This window comes from Pristis pectinata, chromosome 6 (genome assembly GCF_009764475.1).
Source record: "Pristis pectinata isolate sPriPec2 chromosome 6, sPriPec2.1.pri, whole genome shotgun sequence".
Classification (NCBI taxonomy): domain Eukaryota; kingdom Metazoa; phylum Chordata; class Chondrichthyes; order Rhinopristiformes; family Pristidae; genus Pristis; species Pristis pectinata.
The window spans coordinates 42,432,322-42,454,643 of record NC_067410.1 but is presented as its reverse complement, the minus strand read 5'-3'; the positions used below and the strand labels follow the sequence as shown (position 1 = coordinate 42,454,643).

Sequence of the window (22,322 nt, the reverse complement as noted above, 5' to 3'; positions counted from 1 at the left end):
TCTTACTATCCTGACAAGAAAACCCTTTTCTCGCTTCTCTATGTGTTAATCTTGAAAGAGTTGGGGTGAAGGTAGGGGCATCAAGGCTGATATGGGAGATCGTCTTTCAAACAATGCATTCCCCATTGTTGGAATCCATGAAGAATGACAAATTATTTGTGAAGCTGAAAATCTGAATCAATGCAAATGCAGCATAAATTAGAAGCTCATCAAAAGTCCAGGGAAACTGTTATTGATGTGGCAATTAGGGATGTAATGATCGTTGGAAAATACTGCATTGATTGTCAAGTCAAATGCCACAAATCTTAAAGGTCTTTACAATTCAGTTATTATGTTTTACAAAAGGGAGGAGACTGGGATCAAAGGTGGTTTAAATCGGTTCGTGCAATACTGACAAGGGGTCTATATAAAATTTCACCTTTGGCATCTTAAAAATGCATTTTTCTTTCCTGGAAATTATGTGTTGCTGGGAATGGCAGCACTTATTGCCTATTCATTTTGGTCCTCGAGGAAGTGATATAGGTATCTACAATTCTTATGGCAATTGTATCCCCTTTGCTATTAGTATGCATGTTCCAAGATTTAGACCAAATGACAATGAAGAAACAGCAGTAGAATTCTGGGTCCCTTGTTCCTGCCACTTTGTCCTTCTGAATCAAAGGAGCCCAGTATACAACTCATGAGCCAAACACTTGCCTGCCCATTGATCTCTCCTGGTGGGAAAGGTCCAATGTTTCACCATGCAGAAGGCCTAGGGCACTTTCTCCACAATCTCTCAAAAATGGGGGCAAACTGAGGAGAAAGGGTGAGAATGTTCATGAAGGGTATTTCCTAAAGTAATAGCTAGAAGTCCTGCCCTCCCCCTCCCCCTCCACTTTGAATTCAGCCTTGTGTCCATACTGGGGAAAGGTTACAGTGTTTTCTGGTGCTATGGTGCTTGCCAATTCCAGACCAATACTTTTGGGAAATCCCACATGATAGCACTCAAGTTATATCTCTCCTCTCACCATGATGATGGTTGAGTGTAGACAGGAGGCAAGAAACGTAGACAATGGTCTTATTATGTGGGTCAGTATTGAACTGGAACAGCTTTTCTATAAGTGTCTTGAATGTTGCAGTTTAAGCCCTTAGTTCAACAGCTGAGAGGACAAAGAGAAAGTGAAAATAGGGTCAATTGTTAAAATTTATGCTCTGGTACAGCCAACTCAAAGGATAGATTTAGAGAATGTATTTGAGGAAGAAAAAGAAAAGTTTAAGGAGGGATCTCCAGAGCATTGGCCTTGATAGCCAATGCCACATTCAAATGGAACAACAGCATATTTATTGCATGACCCCGCACATTAATACACATCCTTGGTTCTTGCAATATACAGAATTGGAGCCTAACTATGTGGCAAACTGGTAAATGCATTTTTTATTATATGGAGTTTCAAGCTCACTAAAAAGAACTAACATTTTCTCCTAGGTTATCTTCTAATGTTGAATATTTGTGTATATCTACATGGGGTAAATCTGGGAACTTCAAGCTGTTCATTCAATCGCCAGTTACACCTTGATGAGATTGCAAAATTCATGATACCAAACTGCTATCTCCTCAGTACAATAAACAGTCTTCTCTTTACCTGCAGCAGAAAACACTCATAAGATGGTTTCATGCAATCAATTGGTCTATCTCTCAGGATAGTGAGGTACCTCTTAAAAAAGTATGGAAAATTCATATAAAGAATAATTGTAAGATGAAATAATGGACTAAAGTGCACTTGATTAATTTTTTGGCAACTTAAACAGTGAAATACTTTGTAGATTACTTAAAACTATCTTCACCAGTATTTTCTCTTGTCATTAAAGGTATATATCTTGATGTTGTCTCTCACCTTATTTCTTGTGGGCAAGTCTGTCAGCACCTCCTCAAACAAAGGGAACAACAGAGGCAAACCAAGCTTCAATTTCAATTCAAAAATACTTGTAAAGTAGACTTGTCATGATTCCTGCACAATGGTCCCACAAGCAGAATCCAATAGAATAGAAAATAAACCTCTAACACATACAGCCATGTCAAATATACACCATGTATTTTGTTTGCAAACCATCAACAATAAAACTGCTAGCTAGATCATGTACAACTAATCATATATGTAACTCAGGCTGCAATGTGAATGTCTAAGGGCATAAGAACAGGAGGCAGGCATTCGGCACCTCAATCATGTCATTCAATTAGATCACATCTAATCCATACTTCAGTTCAATTTTACTGCCTTAGCTCAACATTCCTTTGATATCTCTATTTAACAAAAATGTGGCTATCCCAGACTTGAAGGCTCTGATTGTCCTAGTATTCAGAGCAGAGAATTTGGGACTCCTGACCTGGGTCTGATAGTTAAACCTCAGTTCAGAGTCTGGGACAATGTTGGAGTTCTCACAGAGAGCAAGGGCCAGAGATCACAGAAAATATATTATTTCTCATTCACGGACCAGTTTTGTGGGAAGTCTGCAAATTCCTAATCCCAAGGAGATATGAAGTAATAAGCAAAGTAAAATAACAGGGATAGAATGAAAGACAAGTTAATCATAACAGTTATTCACACTGAGGAACAGAAATCAGGACAGACATTGTGTGAATTTTAACTAATGTTGATTTTCCAGGCTGTTCATTATTGAGTTCATCGCCATTGTATAGGGATTGGTACCTGTGTTTACCAAGTTCACCAATACCTGGGACAACTAATGCCAAGTGATACAACCAAGAAACATATTAAACCCTGGCATTCATGCATGTTCAAATGAAATCCAATATACTGTATTATAACTACAAAAAAAATCCACTTACCTTTTCTGCTGATTTAGCAGTGCCAAAAAATATTGGAATGAAGGCAAGCCACACTATACAGGTAGTGTACATAGTGAATCCAATAGGCTTAGCTTCATTGAAGTTCTCTGGGACGCCCCTTGTCTTGATGGCATAAACAGTACATGTTACCATTAGAAGAATACTGTATCCTAGAGAGCATATGATTTGTAAATCTGTAATGTCACATTTGAGGACACCTCTTGCAAGCTCGGGATTTGAGGTCTTCTGCTCATCGTAGTCTATGATTGTGTTTGGTGGGTCAACCCCAAACCAGATGAAAACTCCAAGGAGCTGGACTGAGATGAGACTGGATGTGATTGCCAGCTGGGAGGTTGGGCTGATGAGCCTGGGTGCTGTCACAGCCTTCTTCCCCTGCTCAAAGATGCGAAAAATCCTGTTTGTCTTAGTCAATAACGCTGCGTAGCTGATGCACATGCCGAGGCCAAGGAAGATGCGACGGAAGGAGCAGATTCCCGTGTTCGGTTTGGCTATCATCAGGAAGGTGATGATGTAACAAAGGAATATCCCAGTGAGGAGAACGTAACTGAGCTCCCGGCCAGTGGCCCTCACGATGGGCGTGTCATTATACCGTATAAAAGTGGCAATCACAAAAATAGTGGCGATAATTCCTAGCATAGCGAGAAATACAGGGATAATGGCCCACGGTGAATGCCACTCGAGCTTCACAATTGGGATCTGGCTGCAGCCAGTCCGGTTTGCATTGGGCCTCATGTCGTAGCTACACAGGGAGCAGCTGAACTCATCTCGTTGATACTGATATCCATCACAAAGCTCACAATGCCAGCAGCAGGACACGCCTTTCACCATTTTTTTGCGCTCTCCAGCTTTGCAGGGTAAGCTGCAGACAGACTTAGGGAGCTCACGGCTCCCTCCAGCCCATCGCATATCTTCCACCTGTGGAGAAGGAGACACAAGAGACTCAGCACGTTACAATGAGTTTGGAATTATACTACCTTCACGTCTCTAGTGAAGAAGCTTTGCTTGGTGTGACTAGATTAGCTGTGTTTGGCCTAAAGTGGTTTTCATTGAAGAGAAACAATATAAATTCTCCCGCAAAATTATACCCCTGCCGACAACAAACACAGAAGTAGAGAGTACTGTCAAAGTTATATCAATCCAGTTTTTCAAGGACGATGTTGCATTCCTTCATTAACATCATGCATTTTCAACATGTGTTCAAATCTGATTCCCACCAACTCTTCTGGTACTGATCTTGAAAATCCGATGCATCTGGAACCTCTGGCAAACATCCACCACCCCTATTATCTTGGCAGATCCAGAAACCCAGTGTGTACATCATACTCGGCGTGCTTCTCAAGTGTTTCTTTGCAACAAAGAACTTGCTTCCAAGTAACTCTTGCAAACAGATCCTGCAAGCTCATTTTATCTAGAGACAATTCCCCCTAACCCAACTGACTTCTTCCTTTACAGAAAGACAGCTCCTGAACCTATTCCTTCTCCTTAGGATGGTTAGGTCTACTACTTCGTGGAGTGGAGGAGGCAAAGGGCATTGGTGCAAATAAAGGAAAGTTACTAAGTATAAAAGGGATAAGGGAATAGTGTGGTGTGTTGGCAGGATAATATAAGGCTTGAGTAGAGCACAAACATCTCCAGGGACCAATTTGATTGAATTGTCTGCTATCTTCAAATTTTGAGCAATTCAACTCAGATTGTCCACTTAAACTGCTGCCATTTAGCATAAATCTGATTCTGATTCATCTTCGATCTCACGTTATGCTGCTTGATTTCCTTTCTTATGCTTAATTTCCAGACTCAGGTTTCTTGGTGTTTGGAGCTTTTGCGAGAGTGAACAGCAATCCTATTCATTAAGTATCAAGAATATTTAAAGAAAACTATTAATTAAGGGGACGTAACCCTACTCATAGCTGGGAAAATATCATAGATTTAATTAATCCATTGATGTTTTCTTGCTTTAAGCCTCCTATGATAATTTAATTAATAAGGGGATAATATATTAATACTCTAAGCAATAGTTTTAATCTGCCTGAAAATAAAACAGTTTAATGGCTGTCATTAGAATTGTTTGAGATGTTATTTATTGCTGAGTGATTTAACCCATCCTGCACGATGTTGAATGTTGAAGGCTGATAATTTCCTGGAGTCCCACTGGAAGTTATATTTATTCCTCATCAAACCTTTCTTCTGTAAGTCACCATTTTGGTGGGTTTTCATATGCTAAATAAATCTAAGAATACCCTTCTTACCCAATCAAGAAACATTTTCTAAATGCCATTCTGACCCTAAAATGTACAGAAAGAGTGAAACCTTTGTCATTAATGTCTAAGTTGAGCAAAGGTTTCAAGTAGCAGGCAGTAGAACAAATGTGAAATTAATAACATAAAGAATGGGAGAGAAAGGATAAATTGGAGGAAAGACAACACTATTACTTTTATTAATTATGTTTAATGCTTACGTTGCTTATTGAGTTAATATGGCACAATAAATTGACCTGAATAGTTCATTACAGGGATGTTTGTGTTTGTTTCAGTGTTAAACTTTGGAATTCCCTTCAGAAAACTCATTACCATTTTCACCTTCCTCTCCTCCCTTGAGACTCTTACGTGTCTTGGTGTCAAAGTTTATTTGATAATCCTTCAGTGAAATAACTTGTGTTATATAAATGCAAATCTTAGTCATAATGCTTGAACTGAAAACAAAATGGCTCAAGAGGCAATCATTTAGTGAGACCCATAGACAGCTCAGACAGTGTAAGTGACAATAAAACAGCCAACTTCATTCGAATGAAACATTAATTTTGCATACACAGTAGGTATGTTACACACTTTATCAGAATCGTTTGGTGGCAAGTTCCTACAATTGGCAGAAGGTTTAGAATACATCCAGGGATAAATCTAAAAGGTTTCTATAAAATTGTTTTAAACTGTAATATTTCCTGCAGCATGTAAGTGTGTTGTACAAATCTAGGTTAATGTTATTACTTCTTTAAAGAAGTGTGTCAATGCTTGGTTTAGAATTATCACTCCCAAAAACTATTCAATGTTATTGTTAAAAATTGAGCTTCATCCACAGTCGTCTATTTGCAGTAAGTCCTCTGCCAAGGTTTGGGCAGCCACCTGTCCATTGCAAAACAAACAATTTGTAACAGCAGAACTGAATCTCCAAGAATTGAAAATTCTACCCAGATGTTTGACTGGGTAATGCAATGCAGGATGAATATGCCATTATGTACTAAGGGTTACGTACACTGTGCACCAAGTTCTATTCAATCAAAAAATAATGCATATATTAAATCATAAGACCATAATGTTCAGGTTAACTTTTTAGATTGCTTTGTCAGTTGATTACACAAGGATAATCCATTCATTGTAATGTGTCCTGAGATGTTAAACAAAATTTAGTAGAGACATGACAGGAAATATTTGGACCAATGACCAAAAGCTTAGGGATAATAATGAAAAAAAACAACATACATTTATTGATAAAAAAAACCTCTCATTTTGGAAGTTTTGAAGTCTATTTCAATTATTTGTAAAATAAGTTTATGTCAAACTGTTCAAAGAACCAGACTCCACTTAATTCCTCTTTGTTACCTCATGTAGCATACTCCCAACTCAGTACAACTGGGTCACAGAGGAAGCTTCCTTTGAAAATCAAAACAGGTTCTACCCAATAATCTGGCATTCAAAGTATAAACTACTTCTGTCACTTAAGTTGATAATATGAGAACAATGAAAAAGAATGAATCATAAGAGGAATACAGCATACCATCTTTCCAAACCTGCAAACTTGCATAAATTATTATACATAAGAGTGACACCATCTACTTTCACAATACCAGCAACAGCACCCAGAGGAAGCCAGATGAACTCATGGAACAATGAGTAGCCATCAAAAAAGTTGAACATCAAGTTCCTTTGGCTCCATGAGTAATATCCCAGCTACTGCTAATCAAAGCCAATTTTTAAATTCATGGTCTTGTGTGCATCCAAAGTGATATTGAGTCATAGAGTCACAGAGCAATGCATTTGGATACAGGCCCTTCAGCCCAACAAGTCCAGCCGACCATGGTGCCCACCCAGTTAGTCCCAATTTCCTACGTTCAGCCCATTTCCCTCTAAGCCCCACCCCTCCATGTACCTATCCAAGTACTTCCTCTGGATGCTGTTGTTGAGGCTGACGTCCTGGCATTCTTCAAGAGGGTGAACCCATGAAAGGCGTCTGGTCCAGACGATGTACCTGGCTGAGTACTAAAGATCTCTGGGGACCAACTGGCTGGAGTATTTATGGACATATTCAACCTCTCACTTCTGCGGTCTGAGGTTCCCACCTGCTTCAAAAAGGCACCTACTGTACCGGTGCCCAAGAAGAGCGTGGTGACCTGCCTCAATGACCACCATCCGATAGAACTTACATCAACCGTAATTAAGTGCTTTGAGAGGTTGGTTATGGCGCAAATCAACTCCTGCCTCAGAGATGACCTGGATCTATTCTGATTTGCCTACTGCCACAACAGGTCAACCGCAGATTTGATTCCTCTGGCTCTTCACTCTGCTCTGGATCATCTGGACAACAGGAACTCATACGACAGGCTGCTGTTCATCAGCTACAGCTCGGTGTTCAATACGATCATCCCATCCAAACTTATCATCAAGCTTCAATACCTGGGCCTCTGTACCTCCCTCTGTAAGTGGATACTCAACTTCCTCATCGGCAGACCTCAATCAGTGAGGATTGGTAACGTTATCTCCTCCTCCTGATCATCAACACAGGTGCACCTCAAGGCTGAGTGCTTAGACCCCTGCTCTACTCTCTGCACACACATGACTGCATGGCTAAGCACAGCTCCAATGCCAACTTCAAAGTTGCCAACAACACTACTGTTGTTGGGCAAATCATAGGTGGCGATGAGTCAGCTTACCGGAGCGAGATAGGACACCTGATTGAGTAGTGATTCAACAACAACCTCTTGTTCAATGTCAGCAAAACTAAAGAGCTGATTGTTGACTTCAGGAAGGGGAAGGAGGGCAAACATGAACAAATATTGGGGGATCAGTGGTAGAGAGAGTCAGCGGCTTTAAATTCCTGGGCGTTAACATATCAGATGGCCTGTCCTGGGCCCAGCACATAGGTGCAATCATAAGGAAAGTGCGCCAGCAATTCAAATCCACAGGAATGTAAGAAGCTGCAGAGAGTAGTTGGCTCAGTGCAATACATCATGGGCACATCCCTCCCCGTCACTGGTAGTATCTACAGGAGGCACCTCCTCAAGAAGGCAACAGCTATCATCAAAGATCCGGACCATCTGGGCCATGCCACTTTTTTGCAGCTATCATCAGGCAGGAGGTACAGAAGCCCAAAGCCCCACACCACCAGGTTCAAGAACAGCTACTTCCATTCAACCATTCGGTTCTTGAACCAACCAGAAAAACCCTAATCACTACAGTTTAGCAATGCTATGACCACTTTGATCACTTTGCACTAAAATGGAATTTGTATTTTTGCTCCAATTGTGTTCCTTCTTGTAAAAATTGCATATATTTTTAATTTATGTTTTTCTTGTGAATGCTGCTTATACAATGCTACGTGCCTGTGATGCTGCTGCAAGTAAGCTTTTCATTGCAGCTGTGCATATATGTACTTGTGAAAATGACAATAAACATAACATTGACTTTGACTTCTTAAATGATGCTATTGTACCTGCCTCAACCACTTCCTCTGGCAGCTCATTCCATATACTCATCACCTTCTGCATCAAAAAGTTTCCCCTCAGAGTTCTTTTAAATTTTTCCCCTCTCACCCTAAATCTATGCCACTCGTTTTGAACTGCCCTACCCTGGGGAAAAAACTGTTACAATCCACCTTATCTATGCCTCACATAATTCTAAACGCTTTTGTAAGGTCGTCCCTCATTCTCCTACGTTCCAAGGAATAAAGACCTAGGCTGGCCAACTCGCTCTATAACTCAGGCCCTCTAGTTCTGGCCACATGCTCGGAGCCACAGCAACTAAGTTGATCACAGCTCTGCAGTCTTGTCCTTTGTAATTGTAAAGGTGGTATGTAGCTCAGCAGCTAATGGGTGGTGGAGTCTTCAAAAATGTCATCATCCTTGATAGTGATGGAGCCCAGCATATGACCAGCTTCTAACAAGATAGAGACTAACCATTTACTCCATCTTTACACTCTTTCCAGCTTAACCACATCTTTCCTAAAACAGGGTGACCAAAACTGTACACAGTACTCCAAGTGCGGCCTCACCAATGACTTGTACAACTGCAGCATAATGTCCCAATGCCTGTACTCAATGCCCTGACTGATGAATAGTGTAGCGGTTAGCATAATGCTATTACAGCACCAGCGACCCAGGTTCGATTCCAGTCACTGTCTGTAAGGAGTTTGTACGTTCTCCCTGTGTCTGTGTGGGTTTCTTCCAGGTGCTACGGTTTCCTCCCACGGTCCAAGATGTACGGGTTAGGAACTGTGGGCATGCTACGTTGGCGCCGCAAGCGTGGTGATACTTGCGGCCTGCACCCAGAACACTATACGCAAAAGATGTATTTTACTGTGTGTTTCGATGTACATGTGACTAATAAAGAAATCTTATCTTAAGGTGAATCACCCATTTCAGGTTAGCATCTTAACTGCTCTTGTAGTCATAGTATTTATGTGGTCGGTCCATTAAGTTTCTGGTCATTGAGAACCCCCCAAGAATGTGATGTTTGGGGACTTGATAATGGTAATGCCATTGAATATTAGGAGTAAGTGGTTAGTCTTTATCTTGCTAGAGCTGGTCATATGCTGAGCCCCATCACCATCAAGGATGATGACATTTTTGAAGGCCCCACCACGCATTAGCTGCCGAGCTGTATACCGCCTTTACAATTACAAAGGACAAGACTGCAACGCTGTTATCAAGTCAGTTGGTGTGGCTCTGCCTATTACATGCCTTCGGTCCCACGGTGCAGCTTCACCAGTTTGGTATCTCATTTTGATGGCATGCCCTTGTGCATGCCCCATTGTACCAGGGTTCAGGGTTGGTCCCCAAGCTTGATGGCAACAGTGGTGCAAGGGATAAAAATGAGGTTACAGAATGGTGTACATGTCTGCTGCTGATGTCGGTTCACAGTGCCGCATGAATGCCCAACACAGTTGCCAGGTCTGTTCTGAGCCTATCCCTTTAAAGATAAACATAGTGCCAACTAAACAATGGAAGTGCCCTCAAGGTTGAAGACTGGACTTGGTCTCCATAATAACTGTGAGCTGGTCATTCCTACTAATGTTACCATGGGCAGATCCATTTACCAAAGGTAGACTGGTCAGGATAAGGCACAGACCTACCAGTCTGAGTACAGAATTGGTGGGCATAAGTTTGCCACTGTATAAACACTTGGTATGGTACTTGTGGGTCGGGGTCTATCACTGTATAGTACTGGGGTAAAGTACTGCAGTACTAGTCTGGTAACCATAGAATACTGGGATTCAAAACTGGTGGACAAAGATCTATCACCATTTAACACTGGGTGCAGTACAAATGGATACAGGTCTGCTCGGTCACAGTGTTGGTTGGCATGGGTCTGTCAGTGTTTAACACTGGATCACAGTTTTGGTTGGCACAGGTCTATCAGTCTTTAAAACTGGATCACAGTGTTGGTTGGCACAGATCTGTCAGTCTTTAACACTGGGTCACAGGTCTTTCAGTGTTTAACACTGGGTCACAGTGTTGGTGGGCAAAGGTCTGTCTGTCTTTAACACTGGGTCACAATCTTGGTGGGCAGAGGTCTGTCAGTTTTTAACATTGGGTCACAGTGCTGGTGGGCTCGGATCTATCAGTGGCATTAACTGCAATTTCAAACAGCTCTTTCAAAGATCTGGTTCAAGTACAGTGTGCTATAAGATTCTTAGAATTACCAACCCTGCCCCTAGCTTCCCTCCCTGAGGCCACCATGTAAATGTGAACTTGAAGATTCCCTGCTGATGTGAAATGCAATGGTTAATGGTTCTGATGAAGGGCTTTTGACCTGAAATGTCAACTGCTTGACTGGCTGAGATCTACCAACATTTCTGTTTTGGTTTCAGATTCCAGCATCTGCAGTTTTATTTATTTTCCAGTGGTAATTGGGATGGGCAGGGGGGATATTGTCCAGCTTCTGGGCTTGGGGGAGTGAGAAATGATTGCTTTCTGAGAAGAAGGTATGAACACCGTGCTAAAAACATTTTGGTTTTATGCACTTTTAGTAAATCGTGTTGTTTTTAGAGCTCACCCCTGAGTAATAGCAGACTCTTGGAGAACTGCAGTGCTTCCAAAAAATGGTTATACTTCAGGAATGGGTAATTGGAAAATTCTATATTATATTTTCAGTTTCTTCTCTCAATATCATTTTTATCCCACATCTATATCAACAGAAGAGAGTTTGGCCCCTTGATTTGTGCTGCTCCTAAGACCTACTCTCACACAGTGGGGGTTGTGGTCATCCCACCCACAAAAAGGATGCAAGAAGTCTCCAATTTTCTATTTTCCCAAGACTGCATTGAATCTTAAAACATAATTTATTGCCCTCCGTCAAAACTGTTAAGGGTTTATGACGGTTTTAGAACATCACAGGTATCCAGAGATTCGAGTCAGGAAAACCTCTTTGATACTCTGTATTCTAACATGCTTGAGAAAAAAAAAAATCCATTTGGTACTTTGAGGTGTGGCAGTTGTACAAGCTGCTTTCATTTTGTGCTGAGAGGGAAATGGAATCCAAAGCATGGCAACGTTGATTATTAGGGAAACAGTTTGACCTGTGCTATCATTAGACATGCTGTTACATATCTAATCAAAATTGATTTAGGGCATGCAGTGCAACCTTGAAAAAAACTGTAGCAGCTTCACCTGAAACAGAAAGATATCGATCTCACTCTCTAGTCATAATCATCTGCCTTCATATAATTGAACTTTGCTTCTCAATCTCTCAACTGATACCAACAATAGTTTGAAATATCAGTATATTGCAGGTCATCATAGTCAACATCTAGCATTTAGCTCTCAGGTGTGCTGGTCTAATTGTGAATGGTTCCAGTGAGAAAGTGACATGTCAACCCAGAGGTGGGCATATTATTTGACGTGGTAAACCTGAAAAGCTGCTTAGAGGGGTGGGGGGAAGGTGGGGGTGGTGGTCAGACCACATACTGATGACTAAATGGCACCAGCCTGATGACTTGCTGAGTGTTACCAGCATTTTCTATTTTAAATGCCTTTTTTAGAACTTCTACATATAATTCTTCAGGTTTTTGGGTTTTCCAGCAACCAAACTGCTGTTCCTTAAATGCGTCAGCAGACACTGACAATATAAAGACAAATTTTAACTTTCCAAACTTGCATTTGTTATAGGGTCATGGTACACCACATATATTTTATGTTATGCTTCCTCAATGACTTTCTGAGATCCGAGGTCACATCTGTTGATTGTCCATTGCACCATGCAAGTGCCAGGTTATTAACATGAGTAGACAGCTGCAATGGTATGATTTGAACTCAACTCTCTGGATTGTCAGCCTAGAGCTCTGGATTACTAGACACAAGAGATTGCAGATGCTGGAATCTGGAGCAACATACAAGATGCTGGAGGAACTCAGCTCAGGTCAGGGCAGGCACGGTAGCATAGTGGTTAGAGTAACACTATTACAGTGCCAGCGACCTGGGTTCAATTCCGGCCGTTGTCTGTAAGGAGTTTGTATGTTCTCCCCGTCTCTGCATGAGTTTCCTCCAGGTGCTCCGGTTTCCTCCCACATTCCAAAGACGTACAGGTTAGGAAGTTGTGGGCACATAATGTTGGTGCTGGAAACGTGGCAATACTTGCGGGCTGCCCCCTGAACACTCTACGCAAAAGATGTATTTCACTGTGTGTTTCGGTGTACATGTGACTAATTAAGATTTCTTCTTTCTTTTGGAGGAAAATGTCCATTGCCCTCCATAGATACTGCCTGACCCAATGAATCCTGCCAGCATCTTGTATTGCTCTGGATTACTAGTCCAGTTGTTTAATGCCTGAACCATCAACATAATCTATAAGGTGCTGACAGACTAAGGAACTGGCAGTGAGCTACTAAATTTCATTTTTATTTCCTGATGTAGTTCAGGCTTTTGCTAATTGAGATTTGTGAAACACTGCATTTTAATAGCTTGAGGAAGCTTGTGTCATATTGAAGTTCTGAACTTTGAAAACATTAGTTTGAATCATTCAGTGCCATGAGTGAGATCTGAGAAATGACATTTTATGCAATCTGAAGAATATGGCAGAAAAACCCCATGTAGGGGCAATATATTACTGAGTGCTCAGTCACAGCTTGGCTGTGATGAATGTGTCTTTGAAGTTCACATAGGCCCAGTGGAACTAGCATCACTTCATGGGTGAATAACATAATGGACATTTATCAATGGCTGGGATAAAGTTAGATTGCTGGGTTTCGAATGGTTAAAGTGGGTTGGCATTTCAAGTGGTGATGAACTGTGAATGAATAGGGCACAATGCAATGATACATTTCCAGCAGTATCTGGGCAATAAAAAGGAGAATGGATATGTTCTTTCAATGTATGTCAATTTCATAAAGTCCTAATGACTTAACCACCTTCAATTTGAAGGAATTTTTGCTGAAGCACTTACGAGTCTCATCAATGTATTCAAAAGAGTGGTGGTGCTGTTGCCAGAGATCATAGCTTCTTTGAATGTGGATGATAAGCCTGTGATCCACTCGAAAGATGTTAACTGGCTTTATGACCTGGTTTTCTTTATTGATCTTATTGTCATTGTAACAACCTCAAAGTTTGGTTTCAAGTGAAGAGGCAACTCATACCTGACCTCGCCAACAAAATCATGTCTTTATGATCCTGCTTTCCTTATTGACCTTATTACCCAGTTTAATAAACTACATGTCCGTCTTTAAGGAAGTGAATGATCCACAAGACAATTTTATACACAACTGTAATGAAGAGATCTCTATGCAACATTCTATGCAACATTCTACACAAAAAAAAGATGCATTTCACTATATGTTTCGATGTACATGCCACTAATAAAGAAATCTTATTCTTCCCTCCCAGCAAGTTATTCCTGTCACTCAGGTTCCAATTATGAGGAAGATTCAGTTTCATTTGACGAGAGATTCTTAAACTTTCAAAGAAACACCAAAGTTGTTTCCTGACCCATTTCCAGTCATCCCCAAAGCAGTGGAATTGCCCATTCAGCTGGAACTAACCAACTTGCAATGGACCCTGATTTCTACAATTGCTTTGATTCAGAAGAGGTTACAAAACTACACCAGAAAACCGTTATGTCTGTGTTTCCTTTTGCCAGTGTGCTTATATACCAGCATGCTCTCTCTCACTGCTTAACCTTAACAAATCTAAACCATGCGATAGGATCACAGTCTATAATTATGAAGGAATAACGAGTCTAGCAATTTTGAAAATCAAGCCTGCCGTTCCCAGTCTCCCAGAAGCAGTACAATGTCTTGCATTAATCTTGGAAAGCATGTTGTTTTAATAATTAACATTCAATTTACCTTGTAAATCAGTGAATATTTTGAAAGCAGAGGTAAGACACTGGTTGGATCAAAGTCCCAGGCTGTTGTTAAGCCTCAACAATTAACAAAGGATGCAAAAGTGATTTCATCCAAATTATACTGTCACACAATTAAAAACACCATTCATAATTCCCTGCATTTTAAATAAGGAAGCCGTTATGAGCTTGTTGCTGTCTGGTAGGAATCTGAGCAGAAACCGGGATGTTAATAAACTCTGGCATTTGAGTCTTAAATCACAGGTAGCAGAAGCAGCAGGTGGCCATCTATGCCTGTTCTATGATTCAAGAGGTTGTTCTATTATTTCAATGCCACTTCCTGGCACTAAAACCATATTCTTTGATTCTATTAATATTTAAAAAAATCTATTAATCTCTGATTTTATTATGCTCAGTGACAGAGCTTCCATGGAACTCATGGGTAGAAAATTCCATAGGTTCACTGTGTCCTTGGGGAAGAAATTTCTATACATCTTAAACCTGAAAGGCTGACCCCATGGTTTGTGAGTGTGAGCCTGGTTCCAGGGCTCTGAGGCAGGAGAAGGGGGTCATCAGGTAGCAGCGGGGAATCCTTGCTGAAGAGGTAGGCTGGAGGCAGAGGTGATGGAAGAAGAGTTCGGCATCATGGCAGGTGCAGAACTCATTGAGGTGCGTGTCCCCCTCAGTCCCTTCCTTTTCTTCCCCCTTATCCCTTTGGCCCCCATCCCCCTATCTCTTTTCGACCCCCCACCCTCTCCCTCTGCCCATCACCCACACACTCCTCCCACTGGTTCCCCTCCCCACCTCCATCATCCACTGTCCTCTCCTATCAGATTCCATCTTCTTCAGCCCTTTGTAAGTTCAACCTTCATCTCCCAGCTTCTCACATCATGCCCACTCTCCCCCTCCCCCCCTCCCCTGCCTACCACTCTCCTCACCTGGATCCACCTATCGCCTGCCAGCTCTTGCTCCACCCCTTGCCCCCACCTATTTATACTGGCGATCTCCCCTCTTTCTTTCCAGTCCTGATGAAGGGTCTCGACCCGAAACGTTGACTGTCTATTTCCCTCCACAGATGCTGCCTGACCGGTTGATTTCCTCCACCTTTTTGTGTGTTGCTCCAGAAAATCATTGGAGATGGGATCCATGTGATTATGAATTTATAACAGCTAGAGTTTAGGGACAAAGTCTCTACAGATCCCTGGGTAGAGGTGTCAGAAACAAGAGGACCGAGGTTGAAGGTGAGAAGAAGAAGTTTTAAAGGGGACCTGAGTGGCAAGTTTTATTCCCCACACAGAGTGGTCAATATCGGGAATGTGCTGCCAGGGGTGGTGGTGGAGTGAGATACAATTACTACATTTAGGAGGCATTTAGACAGGCACTCAAAAAGGCAAAGCCGAGAAGGATATAGACCTTACGCGGGGAAATGGGATTAGCGTAGATGGGCAAAAAGGTCAGTACAGCATTGGTGGTCTGCATGGCCTGTTTCTGTGCTGTACAACTCTATGACAATTTTCCATGTCACAGCATGAGTGATCTTAGCAAAGGTCCTTCAGCATCAGATACGGGGTGAAAAAAAGCTGCAATTTGACTGTCTTTAAATGATTGCTAAAATAACTCAATTTAATTCTAATATCCTTCTTCCTAAATTAGAACATCAAGTGAACTCAAAATAATACCCAAACCTAGGACAGTTTTGTGAAAATGGAGCATTTCTTATCAATTCAATGGCAAATCCATCATGCATGCCCTTTGTCCATTAAAATAAACTTCAAAATGGAAAATTCTAACCACAAGATCAACCTTTGACAAAATTTTGATCTTGGGAGGCAGCCAGTAACATCTCAATACAGAACTAACATCAGTGATGACTCAGTGTGTATTCAGTATTCAAAAGTATGTGTTCGGTATTAAATTCAAATTATTGCCATCCCTCAACTTTCTGATTAAACTGCCAAGCCTCATGCTATCTCTTTTTTGACATTAATTTCACAACTAATTTTATTTCCTTGACGTGGTAACATTTGTCTTGGAAGATAAACTCAGAATGTAGGGCCATCGATGTATTTTTCATTGCATGAATGATGCTGAACTGCTACTGCAGTTGTTGGATTAAAAGCAAATGATATATTATTAAATACCTCTCTTTTACAGTCACCACCAAATGTCAGTTTAAATAGTATCCAATTGCCTGCTAGAAGTACCACATGCATGATCCTTGTTTTAATCTGCACTTTAACACTGAACATTGGGTGACACAGTGGTTAGCTGGTAGAGCTGCTACTTCTACTTCACAGCACCAGAGACCCAGGTGCAATCCTGACCTCTGGTGCTATGTGTGTGGCGTTTGCATGTTCTCCATGACTGTACGTGTTTCCTCTGGGTGCTCCGGTTTTATCCCACATCCCAAAGACAGGTGGGTTGGTGGGTTAATTGGCCACTGTAAACTACCCCTAGTCTGTAGGAGAGTGGTAGAATCTGGGGGGAATTGATGACGATGTGGACAGAACAAAATATGGGATTATTGTAGGATTTGTGTAAATGGGTGGTTGATGGTTGGCACAGACCCAATGGGCCGAAGGGTCTGTTTCTCTGCTGGATGTCTCTGTGACTCTGACTCTATTGGAATCTCTGAGGTGGACTTGTTAGCCATCTGGAGCACAACAAACTCTGCTTTATAGTTAATTATAACAATTGAGATATGGCCATTAAGGAAAGGACTATCCAACCTGCATTCCATGGAATACAGAAACAGAGATCTCCAGAGTCATGTAATATGCCTAACATACCTTTATTATTCACACATGCAGTATTGTTAGATAACCAAGCTTTCATTTTAATGCATTCCCTTCCCTAACTATGAATCCATTCCTGGAAACAAACAAGCAAATAATATCCATAATGAGCCAAAATCCTTCAACTACCTTGATAATGCATAATCTTACTCAGCTTCTTGTTAGGACTCCGTTCTACATTCCCAGTCTCTCAGCCACAGCTGCTTTGCTACTGTAGTGTGCACCCAAAAGAGTGAACTGTATGTTCACTGCGGTGGTGTGCTAATAGCATTATTGTCATAAAGCCCACTGTTGTAACTTTCAATACTAATAAGCAGGCTACACCACAGAGCAAGGGTGACTGTGAGTGTTTGTTGCTGGGGGGTGGGTGGAGGAGTGATGGAAGAGATCCATTGCATGTGGGAGGGGAAAGAGGACTGGGTTGATGACCAAGGCAACTGACTGGAGTCTGGGATCTGATAGAGGAGTGGATACTGAGGTTTGGGGCTCGAGATTAGAGACTTCAAGCTCAAAAGTGGGAGTTGGGTTGGGACGAAGTGGGGAAGGGGATTGTCAGGACCACTGAGGAGGGCTGGAGGGTCAGAACCATTGAGGGCTTGAATCAAGGGCTAGTGACAGATCAGGGCCTGGTGGAAAATGGAATAGTGCATAGATGAGATTGCGAACAAGGGAATGGGGAGGATCATGGGCAGCCAAGGGACTTACCCTGTGAGGGTTTCAACTCAGACGTGTAGTATTAAAATCTGGTTGTCCTGGGAGTGCGCAATGGCAGCCATTCCTTCAACAACTTGGTTTAAGTCAAACCTCAATGCCTCAAAATGAGAATAGTATTGGATATGATGTTATCCCTGGCCTGACTGACACATATTTGAAGTGCATCCCTTCAGAAAGTGTTTGGTCAAGTTTCCAGGTTGTCGTGAAATGACTTACAAATGATTGTTATTGAGCTCCATTCCAGCCACATGAATTTCAGGAGTTCGGGACTTGGAGTGAGAGCGGGAGCATTGAAAAGGAAGTGAGTCTCGTTGCTTGTTTGTGAGTTTCACTTGCAGGAATTTAAGAGGTAAGTCAGCTAATTGTTAGTTAAAAGGTGATTGACAAGTTAGCTAATTATCAGCAGCTAATAAAAAGATTATATCTGGTTTAAACAACTCACTGCACTCTTGTTGCAGAACCTAGAACTAGAGTCACTGTTTAAAAATAAGAGGTCGTGCATTTCAGACAGAGCAGTATGAGTCTTTGGAACTCTCTTCCTCAAAGGGAAGTTGAAACAGAGTCTGAAACTGTGTTTAAGGCCAAAATAAATGGATATTTGATAGTCAAGGGAGTGAATGATGACAGTGCACGCATGTGAGAGCTGAACTGAGATCACAACCAGATCAGCCATGGTCTTTGTCAATGGCAGAGCGGGCTTGAGGATCTGAGTGTCCTTCTCTTAGTCCTAATTATGCCACTAATAACAATTGTTACATTTGCATTTTTCCCACATTAGTCTGCAACAGACAGAAGTTGGCCTAATTGTCCAAAAAATCAAATTCCTCCCTTATGAAACTGCACTGCTCTTCATTATTCATCTTTGCTCTTATTAAAGTACTGCCTGTGTACATAGATATTTTGGTGTAACTATCTGTGTTCAACTTAATAGCACATATTAAAATCTTCAAGAGTATCACAGCTAGCTCATAAGCACTGACTAGGCAGAAATGTTTCATTTTACAGCAGCTCCATTTGCTGTTTTTAAGCTGATTATCTATGCAGTGTCAGACTTTACCTTGGATTCTTTGACCTTGGCTAAAAGTTACAGATAAAGAACCTTTCTAAAGTTTTGCAATGATGCAAATATTTCCACTCTGATACTTTTCCCCAACTTCAGTCGTGCCTTGGGAGCATTAAAGCAAGCTGAGTAAAGGTGTTCAACGTAAAGTGGTTAGTATTTGTTGTATGATCCCTAATGATCCAAACACATTGGGAGGGAAGGAACAGAGAGTAGAAATTTATCCTTGATTGTAAGCACCAGACATGCAATGTAGAAGGCCTCATACATTGAACTCCTATCCAGAATTAAGTTCCTTAACAGCCAGTAAAATATAGTCACTGTCACAACACAGGGAATCATGGAAGATAGTTTGTAAAGCAAACACCCATAACCAGTATAGTATAAACAACCACTTAATCCAATTTGTGAAAACCTAGAAAAGACTGTAGAGGCTGGAAATCTGAAATAAAAAAAACAAAAATGCTAGAAGCAATGAACAGGTTAGGCAGCATGTGTGGAATGAGGAACAAAGTTAATGTTTTGAATGAGGGGACATAGTTACAGGGTAAGAGATGGGTCATTTAAGACCAATGGTGTTTAGAAATTTCTTTTCACATAAGTTAGTGAATCTCTGGAATTCTCCACATCCCTCAGAGGTGGATATTAAGAATTCCATGATAGTGGAGAAATGGAGGAAGGAATTTTCTCCCAGTGTCCTGACCAAATTTATGCCTCAATCAACATCACAAATTGGACTTAAAAACAGAAAATACTGGTAACAATCAACAGATTAGGCAACATCTACAGAAAGAGGAACAGAGTTAATGTTTTAAGTCAGAGTCCCTTCAATTTGCCTCTCTTGCATTATTTACTCCCAGTGGTTTCCTAGAACATAAGAATACATACATTTACAAGAAAATAAGATAAGATATCTTTATTCCTCACATGTACATCGAAACACAGTGAAATGCATCTTTTGCGTAGTATTCTAGGGGCAGCCCGCAAGTGTCGCCACGCTTCCAGCGCCAACATAGCATGCCCACAACTTCCTAACCTGTACGTCTTTTGGAACGTGGGAGAAAACCAGAGCATCCGGAGGAAACCCACGCAGACACGGGGAGAATGTACAAACTCCTTACAGACAGTGGCCGGAATTGAACCCGGGTCGCTGGCACTGTAATACGGCAAGTTGGCCCCTCAAGCCTGCCCCATCATTCAATATGATTATGGCTGATCTGTGTTGGTCTCATCTCCTCTTCTGTGCCAGTTCCCTACAGCCCCTCACTTCCCTGGTGTCAACCAGCATTATATGCCAACACTGAGTCGCATAAACAGCAGCTCAAAGTAAGTAAAAGTAGATCGGGCTTTGAGTTATTAAATGATTCATACACTGCTAATTTAAAATTTTAATTATCTCTAAAAAGGCATTAAATTTTAATGTCCAAATGACTGGAATACAAACCAAATTTATGTTATGTCATATTCTACCCAATTTCAGTTACAAATCTGACAGCAGTTTGCCTGTACTTACGTTCAGCATATTTATGCACCATCACTGCACTGAAAACTCTTAAGGGACAACTTAAGATGTGCAATGTAACTGAATGATAATTTGAGAGACTGAAGTTTGAAGTAAGGAAGTGGAATTAAATGGCTACTGATCAGAAAAACACATCTTTATCTTGATTGTGAGAAGGAATGTCAAAACAGAAAGAAGATGTCCTGCACACTGACCTCGTCTCATAATTTGAGTAAAAGGTTGTCATTTGTTTAATGAATATGTTTGACCAAGAGCAAACTCTTCACTGTAAAGCACTCAAAATTGAAATCTCACCACTATTTCCCTGAATGTCTATTTGATGTAACTATGGTTCTACATTTTACAAAAATAAGGCACCTTAAGCTGTCAGATCTATTCATTTGCAGTGGTTCCAAAGTAAATGGTGCCTCATTTGTGACCCACACTTTATCATTGTTGATTACTGACTTGCAAGTTACTGGAAAAGTCCACAGTAATCAAATCAGTCCAATTCTATAAGTGCATTAGGTGAAAGACCTTAAGGGACTGCCGTTATGAATTTATGTGCTCTGAAACAAGAATTATTACTGTCCCACATACTGGAATTTAAAGCAATGCTTTAAAAACATGAAGCAATTTGGTTTTATCAATCACATAAAATATCAAGATTGCCTGGGTTATGTCCTTATAAAAATAAAAAAAATACTTGAATTGAGCATAATGAGAAAACTGGATTTTACGTTAAGTAATCCACGATCAGCTTGTTACATTGTCGCCCAGTGATTATATTATTCTGATAGAGTCCACAAAAATGTCCAAATGCAGACTAAATCCATTCCAGAAAGAAACTAGAAATGTTCTACTTTCACCAGGAAATAACAGCAATAAGCCAGGACTAAATTTCTTTTTGCTGTACTACCTCCTGAATATGTAATCAATAAAAAAGTCTGACTTGACATATATTGAGCATTGTGCATTGTTACGGATCAGGTTGCTATTTGGTGAATGTCCCTTTAAAATATAGTACAGTAGAGTAGTAATGTGTGTGTGGTGTCGTCATGACAGCAAGATTACAACGTGCTGATGTTTTGCTCAGTGAGTCAGTGAGAAGGAAGAGAGAGAGAGACACTGACTGCTGATCTCTGTAACAATGGATGAAGAACAAGAGCTGTGTCTGTCACTACAATCTATGTATGGATTTTTGGAGCAAACAAATGGAGTCCACTTTGTCATTAACCTGTAGTGGGAAACAGGTATTTGTGTGGGCAGCCACGTATCGAATGCCTTCGGGGTGGCAGATACTTCGGAACAAAGCAAAGGAGATCATCAGTGATTGACGTGTCGTATGAGTTATATCGTGGAACATGTGGATTTCTTAAATTCTCTCTATATTATCTCTACATTTTCTCTTCAGTCAACTGTGGTTTTGCAAAAGCCTTTGCTCACGTTTCACCTTATGACTTGCTGAACTGAACTTTGAGAACTATTCCTAGACTTGGGGGTTTGGGAATTTGCCACACACACACTTTTGAGTTTAGTTTTGGGGTTAATGTTTAATATCTAACATTTTTACTTTTCTTCTTATTATAAGTAGTTATTAATAAAATAGTTTCTAACCCTTATACATGACTCGGTGTGTTTCTATTGTTGCTGGTATGTAACAGCATTGATATAATAGAATTTAATAAATTTCTTATTTTCTAATTTAGATTAGAAATAAAAACTGCTTGACTCTGTCCAATAGAAATCAAAGACTGGTAGAATCATGTCTTTAACTTGGCTTTAGGGTACTTTATTTTGTGATAGCAGTGATTCTGAAGATATCCAGTTTAGTCATTACCTGATATTACAGTGATTGCTATCA

The 22,322-nt window shown here is 40.8% G+C and overlaps 1 protein-coding gene across 1 annotated transcript in view; it reads right to left on the bottom strand.

The window, feature by feature from the left end:
* LOC127571338 (metabotropic glutamate receptor 7-like) overlaps positions 1-22,322 on the bottom strand; it is a 547,846-nt gene that overhangs the window by 120,647 nt on the left and 404,877 nt on the right. Inside the window, exon 8 of the mRNA XM_052017627.1 lies at positions 2,828-3,763. Within this exon, the coding sequence (XP_051873587.1) occupies positions 2,828-3,763 (936 nt within the window). The remainder of the gene's footprint in view (positions 1-2,827; positions 3,764-22,322) is intronic.